At 41.4% G+C, this 15,690-nt stretch overlaps 2 protein-coding genes across 2 annotated transcripts in view; both read right to left on the minus strand.

Moving 5' to 3' along the window:
- Positions 1-15,690, minus strand: part of LOC116293523 (ATP-binding cassette sub-family C member 4-like) — a 33,312-nt gene that overhangs the window by 6,276 nt on the left and 11,346 nt on the right. The window lies entirely within an intron of this gene.
- Positions 1,553-5,783, minus strand: LOC148909241 (uncharacterized). The gene is made up of 6 exons (XM_089033589.1): positions 5,500-5,783; positions 4,384-5,424; positions 3,055-4,063; positions 2,700-2,784; positions 2,402-2,603; positions 1,553-2,116 (listed from the first exon to the last, which is right to left on the minus strand). Exons 1-6 carry the CDS (start codon positions 5,536-5,538, stop codon positions 1,553-1,555), a joined length of 2,940 nt encoding a protein of 979 aa, XP_088889715.1. The 5' UTR covers positions 5,539-5,783.

A 15,690-nucleotide genomic window follows, 5' to 3' on the forward strand; every position in this document is an offset into this window, starting at 1 on the left:
TGTCACGATGAGAAATAAGCTTAATGATAGTGTGTTATTTATCTACACCACATTAAGATATGCTTATTACATTTTGCAGCTAATAATAGAAAAAAAGAAGAAGGTGTTAGGTTACCTGAAGTAGTCAAACAACTAATCGAGTCAGGTAGCCTATTCACAAATATTACATTAAAAAGATAAATAACTTGGGTCTATTTTTACACATGCTAATAATACATTTATAATGACAAAAAAGAAGAAAGGCATAATAATTAGTTGAAAATGAAAAAAGAAATAATATCATCACTGGCTAATATTGGACTAGAAACGTTTTAGCAAGATTCTTTTTAAATATTTTTTTAGAGGAGCAGGATTTTATTTGTTCAGAAATAGAATTCCAGATTTTAGGACCATTAAGAGAGGCTGTCCGTAAATATCGACTATTGTCGGAAAAAATTTAAAAAATGAAAATTTTCTTTTCCTTACCAGAAGATTACATTAGTTGAACTGATTCTCAGAAAAAAATAAAAAACTTGAAAAAAACAATTTTCTCGCCGAAAAATGACATTTTCGGTTTTCTCGCTTCCAGGCGGGTTTTCAAGGGTGAAAAGTACGCCTCGTTATGAACTCTCTAAAAAGTTTCATTTCAATGCAAACTAAAAACCAATACAATATTTTGATAGAACACATAATAGTTGACATTCACATTATACAATTATTACGATTAATATAAGATTGATTATTTAGTGAATTTTTGAATCTTTGGCATTTTTTCAGTACAAAAAATACATCAAAACCAGGGCATCTTTTTAGCCATTTCTACATCGCCTATAGATTCAAAACTATATCTTGGTGAAAGAGCAATGTTTCGTCTACACGAAAATGCAATAATATTTTTGGGCTACTCATTTTTTTAAACACGAGAGCTCATAACGCAAGCTGCTCTGAGGTCAAATTTAGTGAAAAACTTCTGGTACTTTGGTCACGCAACTGGCATTGAATGAAAGCAAACTGGCGACAAAACGCAATCATGTCTATTTATATACATCGTTAATGATGAAGAAAGAAATAAAGAACATCTGAACGCTGTTTTTAGCTTTAAAAACACATACCTTAACCAGAATTTATGGAAATCTCGATGACTGCGCGTACGATGCTATGTTGTTGTCGCCATTATCGGCTCTGCATTATTAAAGTACAAAGTTGACCAAAGTTTGCTTTTAATTTCCACGGCCGGTGAGTCTTCCTCAGTTCTATTATACATCCTGAACCCATCTTCAGAAATATTGGCATGATATTTGAAATATGATTAAGGGAATATTTTAAGTGAGTAATAGAGATGCGAAACAAGCTAATCATTTAAACGAGAGCGTGACGCCGTTACACACAGGAAGCCCGGTCAAATACTTTCTAACAGAGTCGGAAGACATACACACAGGAAAGGCACCGTTTTGCCGTAAATCTTTCAAAAGAGAGCAGCGTCGCAATACGAGAGATCAATGATTACATGTTCTTTTCTTTTCTTGTTTCTGTTAACAATACCCAAATTAAGCGTTTAGTAGCTGTAAAACTCTCAGGAGCTGCTTCTTGTACACGTACACGATTGAACAAGTTCATTTATGAATGCCAGATAAGGTGCCTTGCGTTTCTCGTGAGAAGAGTCCTCATCCATGTTGAAGAAAACGCAAATGTTGTGCAACATTACAACAGTGAGCTTTTTAAGGTTTTTAGCTGCATAAAGCTCGCAAACGTTGTATGTATCATAAATAATGGGATGACTTAGCTGGCATTCTCTCAGGATGTTATCACGGATAGAGCTGTAACAACTTTGATCTTCAGCGGCCTCTATGTCGTGTGCTTGGCCTGCACCTGCATGCTTCAACTTTGCAGAGGTCCTTGAAAAATAGGACTGTATTTGTTGGGCCGACAAAAATTCTTTAACCGTGAAGCGACGTTCCCCTGTTTCGCTTTTTGCTCGCCTCATGTCGCGAGACACTTGTTCGGGGTCCGCTTTGTTGCCAGTATCCTGACCTATCTGGTATTTGGCATTGAGGTACTTTTTTTGGTTTTCATTAAATCTTTCGCCCTGCTTTGAAATCTTTAAAGCCCATCCCATTTGCAGAACCTCTAATGTAGACTGAGCAGTTGAAGATGCACCGCTGGTACCCAGGACGACTGGTTGGCTGCACGATCCTTATTGTGATAGTTTCTCCCGATACAATATTTTAGCCTTGTCCAGGAGAGTTTCCTTATATATATAATGAAAAGTAACACTGTTAGTTTAAAGCTCATTTAAAAGTCCGTTTTTATTAAGGGAATATTTGTTAAGTCCAGACTTGGCAATATAAACATCTCTCTATAAACTAAATACCGGATTATTATTTCGGTAATGTAAGATTACATTTTTTCTGTGCAAGATTACCTTTTCCGCTTTAATAATGCAGGTTCCATAGAACATGTGGTTCTCAAGACTGCTGTGCCTTTGAAAAGCTTTAACACATCCTTCCTTTAGACATGAATACAATGCGTCAGCCGGCAATTGAACGTCACCTTCAGGTGTGCAGTCCTCTGTTACTGCATCTTCTACTTTTAGATCTGACTTGGAGTTATCTTTATCCAAGGAGCTGACCAAAAGGATATATAAATATATAAACCTATAATATATATATATACATATATGAGTAATATGTATATTACATGTTTTATAAATATTATTATACCTAATTGGTTTGGTAGCGGCGTCTACGAAATCACCCTCTGAGAACTCTATCTCCTCTACAGTGCACTTGAAAGGACTTCCTTTGCCTAATAACATGTACGAATCATTTAAAAAACTATTCTCATAAAAAAATAATACACAATAGTAAATTCAATAATAATAAGTAATAATAACAAATAGCGATGAAATGATGAGTGATCATCATCATAATGACTGATGATGAAAAATCAAGATGATGCATGATGACGATGATGGCGAAAATGATGTATAATGACAATGGTGATGATGATCCATGAAATTAATGATGATGCATAATGATGACGATGTTCATGATGATAAACAAAAACGGTACGTACCTTCCAATTTACTCCAGGAAAGCTCTTTGCCTTTGCCGATGTCGTAGGCTCTCCACACTTGGACCGTTTGTTGTTTTTTATCTCTATACAAAAAGTTGTTTAAGCTGTTCACGCCTTTCCATTTCCATTCGGCCATTGACACCTGCATTTTTGCGTTATCTAGGAGGGCCACCCGGACACCTTTTACTCTATCATGCGATACCATAGCGTTGAAAAGTTCCTCCGCGGTTGTTACGTCATTTCCCTTGTTAATATAACGGCGTACATGAGATTTGATCGTAGCGGCTTTCCTGTCACAGGGTCCTTTGCCCCCCTGGGGGTCGCTAAAATCCACCCTCTCTACCTTGATACCTGTTTTAGCTAGATGTCGACATGCAGATAAAAGTGCCACGCTGTGATAACAGCCGGCGTTGTCTTGCCGAAAATATGCTGTGTCAAGTTCAGGATGTTCTTTCTTAAGCTGCAATAACGTATGCTTCATCAAAGCAATGACGGTCATGGCGTCTTGTGTTGTGTTTTTGACAATATGCACAAGCGTCTGGTGTTGTATAACATCCTTCACCTTCCGCACAACAACACTAATGTGCCAGGATATGCCACGTTTCGCAAACCAATCAGCCTGCGTCTCCCTATACTTTTGCGGCAAGAATTTCATCGCCCAGTCATTGGTTACAAACACAGACGTTGGTCCCAGTCTTCGCAATATGTCAATACGAGCCCTATCTTGCTGCGTAGATCGTAGCTGGTGTGCCTTCCAGGCGTTAATTGCTGCAACAGCTTGCTTGAACATATACCCAAGGTCGTCTCGATCATCATTCGTTAATGCTGAACCGGAACTAAGTAGTTTTGTCTCCACTTCCTTTATTGCGTTTTTTAACTCCTCGCATGATGCACAACGCTCATCGTGAGCATGAACGCACGCAACGGTCTTGAAGTGCTCATCTTTTGGATCGCTCAAAGCGTACGAGATGCAGTGGTCAGCAATATTAAACAAAACAGCTATGTGCACCTGATCAGTAAAAAAAACCTTTGTAAGAAAAAAAATTTAACCATTACCTGATAGGTTATTAGATCGTCGTTTAGAGAAACATTTTGGATTCCTTTAAGTTTTTTTTTTTTTTTTTTTTGTAAACTACTTTAACGCTCGCAATCAGGATTGCGCGATAGCGATTTTCGATAATAAGAAGACTGCACTCACTTCATCCAGTTGCACCTTTTATGATCATCTTATTTCAACATGCGCAGTTTGAGGGTGGAGCACATGGGAAACATATTTGCCGGTGAAATGAATGATAACGATTCGTACAAAATAATTCAGACAAGTAATACCTTATAATCGCCTTTGAGGTATTGTTTTCCTTTTCTCAATGACAGATCAAGTTGTTTCAAAACGGGATTTTCGAGGCACCCATAATCACAAAGCTTCTGGGAGATAGACAGCAAATCATCAAATGCTTTAGACCCTTCGGCAGCTATGTAATCTAGACCCTGTAAAGATTTGCGAACTGAGGCACTGCATGATGACAAAATTCGTCTCATGGTGGAAGCGCTGAATGGGATAAAGCTAACTTCTTTACAATACTGAGTATACTGGTCGATAATACGCTGTGGCACCATAGTCCTGATGACGTTAGGTGTTTGGAGAATCTGCCCATTTGAGAGTTGTAGATACCGCTGGCCAAAAGGCAGATCTTGAACGACGTGAGAGCTTGTTATGAAAGATAAGAAGTGATCCAGTTGAGAGGGGTTGATGCGCAATTTTGGACTTTGAGTTTCAGGCAATAATGCACCACGCCCATGTTGTAATTGGTGATGACGGGCAGCCTTTACTCTGAAATCAGTAATCCCTGGAATGTACGCTTGAATAGTGGAGTAAGGAACTAGGTCTGCCATAAAAGATAATACTTGTCGTCGGGTGTCCCAACTATCTGCGTTATCGTAAGCTTCAGCCAATGCTGTTAAGTAGGTCTTTTCAATAATATCATGAGCACCTAACGCTTTCTCTACAGAATGTGAGCGTTTCAGATCTTCCCATAAACACCGTGGATCATTTGGTTGAATAACTTCTAAAACTGCTACAACTGCATCTTTGGTCTGGCTGATATATTTATTCTGAGAATGGGAAGATAAATGATTCCATGCTTTACTTGTCTTTGATATGTTGGCTCTTCCACTAGCATCAAGAAACGCATTTAACTTTGCGCGACGGATAAGTAGACTTGAATCTTTCTTCGAGGTAGTTAAGCTAAGTTGTTCACTGGAACTACTACTGCTGGTGTTTTCTGGGATGAACTGACTTGAATCTTCTGGCGCGATGTACAGGTTTTCCATTTCAGAGCATATGCCACTTAGGTCGGTTAGAGAGTCATTCTTTAAACAAAATATTCACAAAAAAAATTAATAGTTTGGAAGCAACACTATGAAAGAATTTCTTATATTGATTACTTTTTCTGTATCAGATGATGGGCATGATGCATTGTTCATGGATTGATCTTGCTCTTTTTGACTAATGTTTAGCTCTGCGCCCCCTAAAGACAGACGACACCGCTTGCATATAGCTGTGGGGATAATAAAGAGAGCATTGTAATCGTGTAAATCATGAAATAATAACAAATTATCATTATTATGAATATTATTATGTGTGAGTAATTGCCCTATTTCACGTCACTGCTTGTTTATGTGGGGGATAGAATTGCCAAATGCAACAGGAAATTCGACAAAATTTGCTCCTAGCGAAACAGTTTAATCTAAAATGGCCTGGTATTCAGATATAATATGTGTTAATATGTATCTGAGCGTTTTCTGGGTATTCTACTTCTCTTCGTGAATTGATACGGATTTTAGAACAATTATCGGTTAATTTGCGTTGATTTGACCCCGTCCGACGACCATGATCCTTTGCGTTTAAACAATAGATTGTTTCAATGTGACGTCATAGTGAAATAGGGCAATTGAACCAGGAGAATCAACAATTAAATAATTACGATAATCATGCATGATGATGATGATAATCATGGGTGATGGTGATGATGATGATAAACATGGATGATGGTGATGATGATGATAAACATGGATGATGGTGATGATGATGATAATCATGGGTGATGGTGATGATGATGATAAACATGGGTGATGGTGATGATGATGATAAACATGGATGATGGTGATGATGATGATAAACATGGATGATGGTGATAATGATGATAAACATGGATGATGGTGATGATGATGATAATCATGGGTGATGGTGATGATGATGATAAACATGGATGATGGTGATGATGATGATAAACATGGATGATGATGATGATGATGATGACGATAATCATGCATGATGACATGATGATTTTGATGAGAATGATAAATCATCGATGAGAAAAATAATCGGTTAAATGCGAACTTACGTGAACCAACCGGAACGAGCACTGATGTGAGATCAAATAGTCGTTTGGACTGTACAAGATTGATTCCGCGATCACCTTTTCTGGGGTGTGTTTTATGAGGAGCCCACTCTGTACTGGGACAGCACACATTTTCTTGTTGCAAACCCAACTCACGTCAAATTTATCTCTATGTCGAGGACAAATAGATCGCTTTAGTGCATTATCGTCTTGTTCGAAAATACCTACAATATCGGAAAAGAGAGAGTTATTAGAATTGGACCAGTTTACCGCCTAATAGATGTTAGCCGGAGATATAAGCCATGAAGCCTTTTTGAAGTTTGGACTATGTGAGACAGCTTAGAAAAAAAGTTTTTTAAAAATAATATTTACAATATACACAAATTTTGTTTGGTGTCAATCATATTTCCAGAGTGAAGTCCCACTGAAGAATCTTCCACGTCTTGATCTTCTCTCCTTCAATAGTCAAGTTTTACATAGTTTAAAACAAACTGCCAATACGTTAGAGACGTATGGGGTATATATACGGCGATCAGTCACGCATATTTGGGTCATTATATAACTTCATGAAAACATACCTGCTCTTGCTAGTAGAAGAGAGATTTCGGTATCGACGGAAGAATCAAACGTTCGGAAAGTCTTCAAATGACCTCTGATTTCTTTCTTGCAATTTGTAATTGATATGCATTTGGTATTAGATGGATTAAACTTGCTGGGACCACAAGGACCACCCACAAAGTTGGAATAATCACATGTTGCCATTATTCGTCGCGAATTATTCTCAGCGTCGTTCAAAACACTGCGTAAATAACATAAGGAAGGGCACGTGGACACGCGCGTGCTGAAAAAGGTTGTCAATTTCATTTCTCTTCCGTAGAAAACGATGTAACAAAACATAAATAAAGCGAAAAATCTATCGATATTCTAACAGATCAATCAATTGCATTGAAAGGCAAACAATAAATAGATATCTAAAATACATGATCGTGAAATTGAAAAATGACAAAGTACAGTCTTCCGACTCTGTTAGAAAGTATTTGACCGGGCTTCCTGTGTGTAACGGCGTCACGCTCTCGTATAAATGATTAGCTCGTTTCGCATCTTTGTTACTTACTTAAAATATTCCCTTAATCATATTTCAAATATCATGCCAATATTTCTGAAGATGGGTTCAGGATGTATAATAGAACTGAGGAAGACTCACCGGCCGTGGAAATTAAAAGCAAACTTTGGTCAACTTTGTACTTTAATAATGCAGAGCCGATAATGGCGACAACAACATAGCATCGTACGCGCAGTCATCGAGATTTCCATAAATTCTGGTTAAGGTATGTGTTTTTAAAGCTAAAAACAGCGTTCAGATGTTCTTTATTTATTTCTTTATCATTAACGATGTATATAAATAGACATGATTGCGTTTTGTCGCCAGTTTGCTTTCATTCAATGCCAGTTGCGTGACCAAAGTACCAGAAGTTTTTCACTAAATTTGACCTCAGAGCAGCTTGCGTTATGAGCTCTCGTGTTTAAAAAAATGAGTAGCCCAAAAATATTATTGCATTTTCGTGTAGACGAAACATTGCTCTTTCACCAAGATATAGTTTTGAATCTATAGGCGATGTAGAAATGGCTAAAAAGATGCCCTGGTTTTGATGTATTTTTTGTACTGAAAAAATGCCAAAGATTCAAAAATTCACTAAATAATCAATCTTATATTAATCGTAATAATTGTATAATGTGAATGTCAACTATTATGTGTTCTATCAAAATATTGTATTGGTTTTTAGTTTGCATTGAAATGAAACTTTTTAGAGAGTTCATAACGAGGCGTACTTTTCACCCTTGAAAACCCGCCTGGAAGCGAGAAAACCGAAAATGTCATTTTTCGGCGAGAAAATTGTTTTTTTCAAGTTTTTTATTTTTTTCTGAGAATCAGTTCAACTAATGTAATCTTCTGGTAAGGAAAAGAAAATTTTCATTTTTTAAATTTTTTCCGACAATAGTCGATATTTACGGACAGCCTCTCTTAAATCTTAAACTGAATTTACCTTAATTTGTTCGAATTTTGGGAAGAGCAAAGGAAGATCTTGCAGCTAGTCTTGTATTATAATTATAAACTTATTGAGCATTTCAGTGTGAGCTACAAGTTCATTAGACAAGAGTAGTATAGGGAATGGGGGTTCCAGCGCAATCTCAACACGGGCAAGACCCGTGTCAAAAATCCACCTACGGAAACAACCCACTCCAAGTGTGGTTGGGGGCAACAGCGCAAATATGTTAGTCTATATATGGAGTGCGAAGATTGTAAAGAGTTTGCTTATGATTTCTGTGTAAAGTGCTTGAAACCCAAGTTTGTTACCCCACCACCAAATAAGTATATTTGTTGTGGTAAGAAAATGCAAATAGAAGACGACACGTCAGCACAGTGTTACGAGTGTGGTAAGAATATTCGTAATGCCGTACCTTGTGCTACCAGGGAACAATATTATTCCAACGGAGGTCGTAAGAAGACGCCATACAAAAGAATAAAATACTTTAGGGACTGGATGAGTCATATCCAAGGTTATCGACCGGTATATTTAGACAACGAAGTAAAGAAGAAAATCATAGGCCATTTAGAAGAGCCAACCCCACAAAGTCTACGGAAAACGTTGAAAAAATTAAAGCTAGGGAAATATTACAAAGCTATTCCCTATCTTTTGTCTGAAATTACCGGTAAGTCTATTCCCGAGGTTTCTGATATGACAAAAGCCGAGTGGATGTTTTGTCGGCTGAATAAGGATATTCCTTATTATCCTGATGTAATTTACGAAATATTTTACAAAATAGACCCCAACCACCCCCTGTTAGGATGGATTCCGAGAAAATAAAAATGCAAAACTGGCGTTTATTTGCCAGAAACCCCACTGGGGAATGCATCGCGCAGAACACCAAGCTATCCCCAGTGGGGTTTTTTGCATTTTGGGCTTACGGGGCTTATTTCATCCCGCGCCAGAGGCCCTCTAGTACGTACACATATATCTTTCTTACGACCCACCAGAGGGTGAACTCCGGACAGCGTCCCGAGACACCCCCTGACTTTTCCAACTTTTCCTCACGAAACCCCCCATCGCGGGGTTGAATCGCACTTTCTACCCCTCCCCCCACGGTTGCTGTGAGTGTGGGGAGGCTTTTTTTTTCACTCACAGCAACCGGTCCAAATGCGTCTACAGCGAGGCTCGAACTCGGGACTTTAGGCCTCCCCAGCTCCAAAGTCCCACGATCACGAGCGAACGCCAGACACATCTGGACGCTTATGTATGTGAAAATTATTATATTTAATCTGCATATTTTCTAGACTGACGTTCGATATGTAAATAGAATCCTGTCACGCTCTTTTCGAAGCAGATGTTTACTGAGCAAGCTTTCTTTGAAGCTCTTCTTTCGCTTCTTGGTAGATCTTTTTGCGAGATTCCTCGGAAAGATCTTTTACGACTGTTTTTTTGTTCCTTATGTCCGACTTTAATTTCTCGTACTTTTCCTCTTCGGCTAAGATAAGCGAGAATTCTACGTCGTCTATCTTTCTGTCACGCAAAGCCTTTGAGACAAGGTCAGTGATCGTATTTACTTTAGCCCTTGACAGAGCTATTGTCGTGTCGTGTTTTGATATTTTGCTTGACAACTGTTTCATAATGCCCGTAGCAACAGCCGAAATAATACCACAGGCTGCCCCAACGCTAGCCAAAGGAACTCCAACGATTATTCCCGGTCCAGTAAGCGAAGTAGCAACGCCAGAGCCTGTTAACGCCACGGACATGGAGCCGGAAGTTATCGCAATCTTATGTAGCGTACTCCGGGCTCTAGCATACTTTTTCCTGACCTTCTCATAGTGTTTTGTCTGCCCTTCCAAGTAAGCCAGGATTAAGTTCGCTTTATTCAGACGAAAGTTTTCGGCGTTTAGTTCGTTAGGACCCTCCTTAGGAAGTTCAGGATAGAGTGGAGGTGCTGATGGTATAACATCCATTATATATACTAATGTACGACGCTTTTGGGAATGATATACAGGAGCAGCCACATCACGACAACAGGGATTACTGGAACTGGAGGGCCTTTAGGAAGATGTTTCCGCACGCGGATGCTAGTAAGTTCGAAAGGAGACCCGATGGGATTTACTTCAACGGCTCCAGAATGTACAGCAATGCGGACTTACAGCCAACGCTGGTGAAGCAAGTAGACGATCATCTGAAGCAATTACCGATTGTGCACCCCGTTCATAAACCACCAAAACCCGAGCATAAAGCACCCAATTTTCCTAGAAACTTATTATTAACCACGGAAGATTACTCATTTTACGATGCTGAAGGTGGTGTAAACAACTTTGAAAAATTGGTAACGCATCTAGAGATTTTAGTGGGTAAGCAATCATTTAACGTAGTAGTAAGGAATATCTTTAAAGAGACGATGTTGAAGCATACGTCAGGTAAAGAGGCCAGGGAATGGTTAGCAGGACCCAACATGCGGTATTGGCCACAGCAGTTAAACTTTGCTATTTGGGCTGCCACTAAAGGCTGTGGTGTTGCCGCGGACATGTTCCACATTTCATTTATGCGGTTTCACGTTGCCTTTACGATAAGGAGGTTGTTGAAGGAGCTTAACGTACCCCTACCGGGAGATGGGGTATTTAATCCAATGAATAACCGCTACGACTCCGCAGCCCTGGAAAGGTTAATTAATGAGTTCGAACTGCGGCAAAAAGACTTTCGTTATAGGGAAGGTAAAACGCATGGGTTGGGTATAGTTTACGTATGGGGCGTTAATGGTGAGAAGCCAGCCGACTACGGGCATCAGGAATATCCAAGTAATGAGTTAGAGTTCAAAGATATGGGTGGTGATAAGGGTAATAATTCATTGATTACCAGGATTCAAACTAACTACCCAGGTACCTGGGATCCGTTCGTATTAATGAAAGGAAAAGGATTAACGAAAGCCGGTCGGGGCCGCCTGGATCGCAGCATAGAAGCTTACGTACGCGTCGTTTTGGGGGCGCAAGTAAATACCAGGTCGAGCATAATTGGAGACGCAGGCACCTCGAAAAATACGCGAGCCGAAGCCTTAACTTTATTCGAAACTGCGATTATAGAGGGCGATATCGATAAGAGTTCGCATCGTTTTCAATTAGACGTGGATAGCTCCAGGTTGAGGTTGGATTATGCCGTAGCCCCGGGAGTGTTGCTAATGCCCAGTAATTTGGTCCTCAACACCAATTCCGTCGTAGGCTACAATAATAAGCTTAAGACAGCAACTGAGGACATGAAGTTTGGGGCGAACGACGTGAACTTGGATACTACCAGGGGCATTCCCCATTTCGTGGAGAAGTCTAAGAAGGAGCACGTAGAAAAGCCCGCACCAAAGAAGGCGTTACCTATGAAAAAAACATACCGAGCGCCTAAAAAGGAGGAGGAATATGACCACAACTTACTAAAAGCCGGGCTAGTAGCTGCGAGCATTGGTCTGAGTTATTATATATGGCGATGAACAACCCCTACGTAACTGGAGTAGATTGCGTTTATACGACTTACACAGGCGAGAAAAAATACACCCAGGCGTCTTGGGTTGATGTCACGGGCATGTCCGTGAATTTGAATTACTCAGGAAAGAAATTGATATTATGCAGCATTTCTTTGGGGGCCGTTAGCAGTGCGAATGTAGGATTTCGTTTCTGTGACGACAATGGAGTATTACAGCCCATGCGCGCGAAGACAAACAACAGAGAGCCTACGCATTTCTCAGTAGAGCCGCCAACGAATAGCTCTGAGAATCTTTCCGTTTGGACTTTCCACATGGTTGCTGATTGCCACGGGAAGGTAAAGCTGCAGATAAGAGTAGATGACACCGGGAGTGTTTGCATAAATAGCATAGAAAATCAAAGGAATACTGTCTATAACCACATGACCATCAGCACTTTGACGGTAATGAGCCTTTAAATATATGAATCCATACGTGAGGGAAACGCGTTATACCCACCGCTTAGATGAAGAGGGATATGACAACGGCGCCTGGCATGACGTTGGACTGTGGGTTGAGGTTGGGGGCACTGCATTGGTCATTTGCACTATTAGCATTAATGCAAATACGCATGCGAATGTGGGGTTTAGGCTTATCGATGAGAATAATAAGCCCCTGCTTCCTTATCGAACTTCAACGAACACCAGGAAAGTTACCCATTTTTCGATGGAGCCCTACACTAGGTCCTCTGAAGACCTAACGCCAGTGACTTTTCATATGCTAGCCAATTGTAAATATGCTAAGTTGCAAGTCACTTCTGATGACGGCAAGTTTGGGATAAATCGCATAGGTCGCAGGCCCGCTAATGCAGCCTGGAGTCATAAGCCCATTTCTACCATGAGTGTGTTGCCGTTGGTTCCAAATTACCAGGGTGGTGCTAATACTGTCTTTCATTATCCTCAAAGCAGGGCACCGCCCGATGAGAAGGCTAAGCCTTCATCTTCTTCAGGAGGACCACCCCAATAGCTACAACTAATATCCAAATGTTATTCCCCACGAACTTCAACAGTTCGCCGCCGGCCCTAAGTGCCAGACTAAGAACACTACCAAGCAGCCCAGGAATGCCGGCTGCCATCTTTTTCCCTAAGTCCGTCAGCCCATTGCCTAATTTCTTTACGCCCGCGCCTGTAGCCTTAAGAGCGGATAGGATAACTCCTACTACGCTCGAAATAGCAATCGCGAATGCCAGCGGAAGACCATACTTCAAAAGGGCTCTTTTTACCTTTTCCTTGGTGGTAAGCCCCAGCTCCTTTTCCAGGTTTTCCTTTTGCGCCCGCAATTCCGCAAGGCGTATTTCAAGGGCCTCCACTTCCTTTTGAGCTGCTTCCCTTTCTTCCTCGGTACGAGTTTGGTCCTCGATTACTTCTTGCTGCCGCTCTATTTGCCCCTCCAGGTCTTCGAGGGCCTGATCTCTTTGCCGGATTTGTTCTTCCTTAGTGTTAATTTCGGCAACCAACTGCCGCCGTTCCTCTAAAGAGCCGGTTATGATGATATGCAAGTTTTTAGCTTCCTCTTTTGTCAGGTCTAGCTCCTGTAAGGTGAGGTCGAAAGCCCTTTGGGCTTGGTCTCTATCGCGTAGGGCATTGTCTCTTTGTCCTCTAATTTCTATTATTCTTTGGGTTTTGTCATCAACTTCTCTCTTTTGAGCATCGAGAAGTAGTCGGTTTTGCCTCATGTATTCTGCCTCCCTTTCTTCCAACGTTTCTTGCAGTTCCTCGACGCGTTTTTCTAACGCAACCCTTTCATTTATGTTTTCCAATCTTTCTAACATGCTTCTAGTGGCACGCTGGAAGCCTTTTAATCTTGAGACGTCACCCCTAACGTCACCATTCTCATCAAAGAGGGGCTGCGGTTTTGTCCAGCGGTCTTTATCAGGAAATCTCAGGTCTTGAACGCTTATGAGGACTTTGTTTCCGCGTTCTGTGAGCCTTACGTCGTCAGCATCGAAGTGGGAATAGCGCTGCGTTAGCTCTTGCGTTGCCCACTCTACAGTTTCCCGCGCGGTTGCTCCCTGCTCACCCATGTTTCGAAGTTCTATGTACTCGGGGGCGGACTTACCCGGGTTCTTTTCGTGCCACATGCGATTCAAGGCTGCCTTGAAGCTTTTCCACCTACTACCGTACGTGTTTTCTAGAGCCATGTCGTAGATTAGGGGGTCGGTTTCCGCGCCTTTAGTCCATGCGTCGTATTCTTCGTCGTTAATGTCGACTTGACCTTCTTCGGTGGTGGGGTCAAAATCCGTTCCTTCTACTTCCATTATATATGATAAGCTCAAAGTTAAACCCCAACATATTACCTAAGCAGGTTGGCGGACTGAAAGCAGAACGCACCTTTCACCGGGTTACATTCACGCCTTCTAGCGCTAAGCCAGGTGAGACGCTGTATGTAGGCGTGCCCCGCCTAACGGATAACCTAGTCTTAGTTCCTGGCACCCTGGCGCTAAGGTTTGACCTAGCAATACAACCAAGCACTGCGGACGCGCGTCACGTTGTCAACGACCTTGGCCGCAACATTGTCTCAAAGATGCGGGTGAAGTTCGCAGGGGAATCCCTCTTGGACTTAAATAGGTACGATCTGTATACCACGTACAAAGACTTATGGTTGACTGCATTTGACCGCGCGCAAAGGATAGAGCAGGGAATCGCCAGTGATGCCATACGCAAGGTAAGAAGCGCAACCTCTGGCGCCTCAGGAGAAGACGAAATAAAGACAGCTTATGGCACTAAATATGTCGTTCCATTAGATTTCGAAGTTATCACGAACCACGGTGCATACTACCCAAGGCAGCTAAGCGAGCTGCAGTTCGAAGTAACCCTAGCAGACACTACGAACATCCTACAGGGAAAGGACGTAAGTTCCTCAGCCGTCCACCCATACTCCGTTACTAACTTAGAGCTGCAGTATGAAACGGTATACAGCGAAGACTTAGCACGTAGCGCCGGTATGGAATACAGCTCCGGGAAGGCTTTCCTTTACGATCACGTCGTGATGTACAAGACGTTCAGCTTTACAAATAACGTCGAAGAGGTCATCAACCAAAGCATTAACCTTCCCAGGCGCAGCCTTACAGGGATAATGTTGCTGTTCGCAAAGACATACACGGCAGGATTGCGTGACTCCGAGGCGTTCTTTAATCCTAACATTACCAACGTAGGTGTTAGCATCAACGGAGTGCCTAATAAGGTTTACTCACAAGGGATAAAGCCCGCGGATATGTACCGGGAAGTCGCACGTAAGTTTGGCGACCAAATTGACCCAAAGAAATTCTTTAAGGATAAGTACGCGCTGTGGATCGACATGCGCACGACGAACGACGAAGACCTACATGGACAGGGATTGCGGCTGGTAAATACCCAGGACGGCATTACGTTGGAGATCAAGCGCACCAAACATGCCAGCGACACTACTAAGATCAACGCGTATATCTTCGTAGTCTCAGACGCGCAACTGAGTGTAGAAATGAATCAGCTAAAAAGCGTTGCCTACTAGGCTCGCGTTCCTTGAGCCAAGCGAAAGGATAAAAAATATTCCTTACGTATAATATGCTCCGCGTATTCGAAAACAACGAAACTAAACTGCAATGCATAGTGCAAGGCGATAAGCTGTACTTTAAAGCAAAGGAGGTAGCAAAGGCATTAGGTTATGCAGACACCAAAGATGCTATTAAAGCCCACGTGCGGGACAAGCATAAGAA

This window comes from Actinia tenebrosa, unplaced genomic scaffold (assembly GCF_029948245.1).
Source record: "Actinia tenebrosa isolate PJP-AT-01 unplaced genomic scaffold, QUT_ActTen_1.0 PGA_scaffold2__45_contigs__length_23673736, whole genome shotgun sequence".
In the NCBI taxonomy this organism is placed as follows: domain Eukaryota; kingdom Metazoa; phylum Cnidaria; class Anthozoa; order Actiniaria; family Actiniidae; genus Actinia; species Actinia tenebrosa.

Coding starts and splice junctions, on each gene's coding strand:
- LOC148909241 (XM_089033589.1), bottom strand. CDS start 5,538: ATGAACAATGCATCATGCCCATCATCTGATACAGAAAAA. Junction 4,064..4,383: donor ACCTCAAAGGCGATTATAAG/GTATTACTTGTC, acceptor TTTACTGATCAG/GTGCACATAGCTGTTTTGTT. Junction 2,117..2,401: donor GCATTATTAAAGCGGAAAAG/GTAATCTTGCAC, acceptor TCAACTGCTCAG/TCTACATTAGAGGTTCTGCA.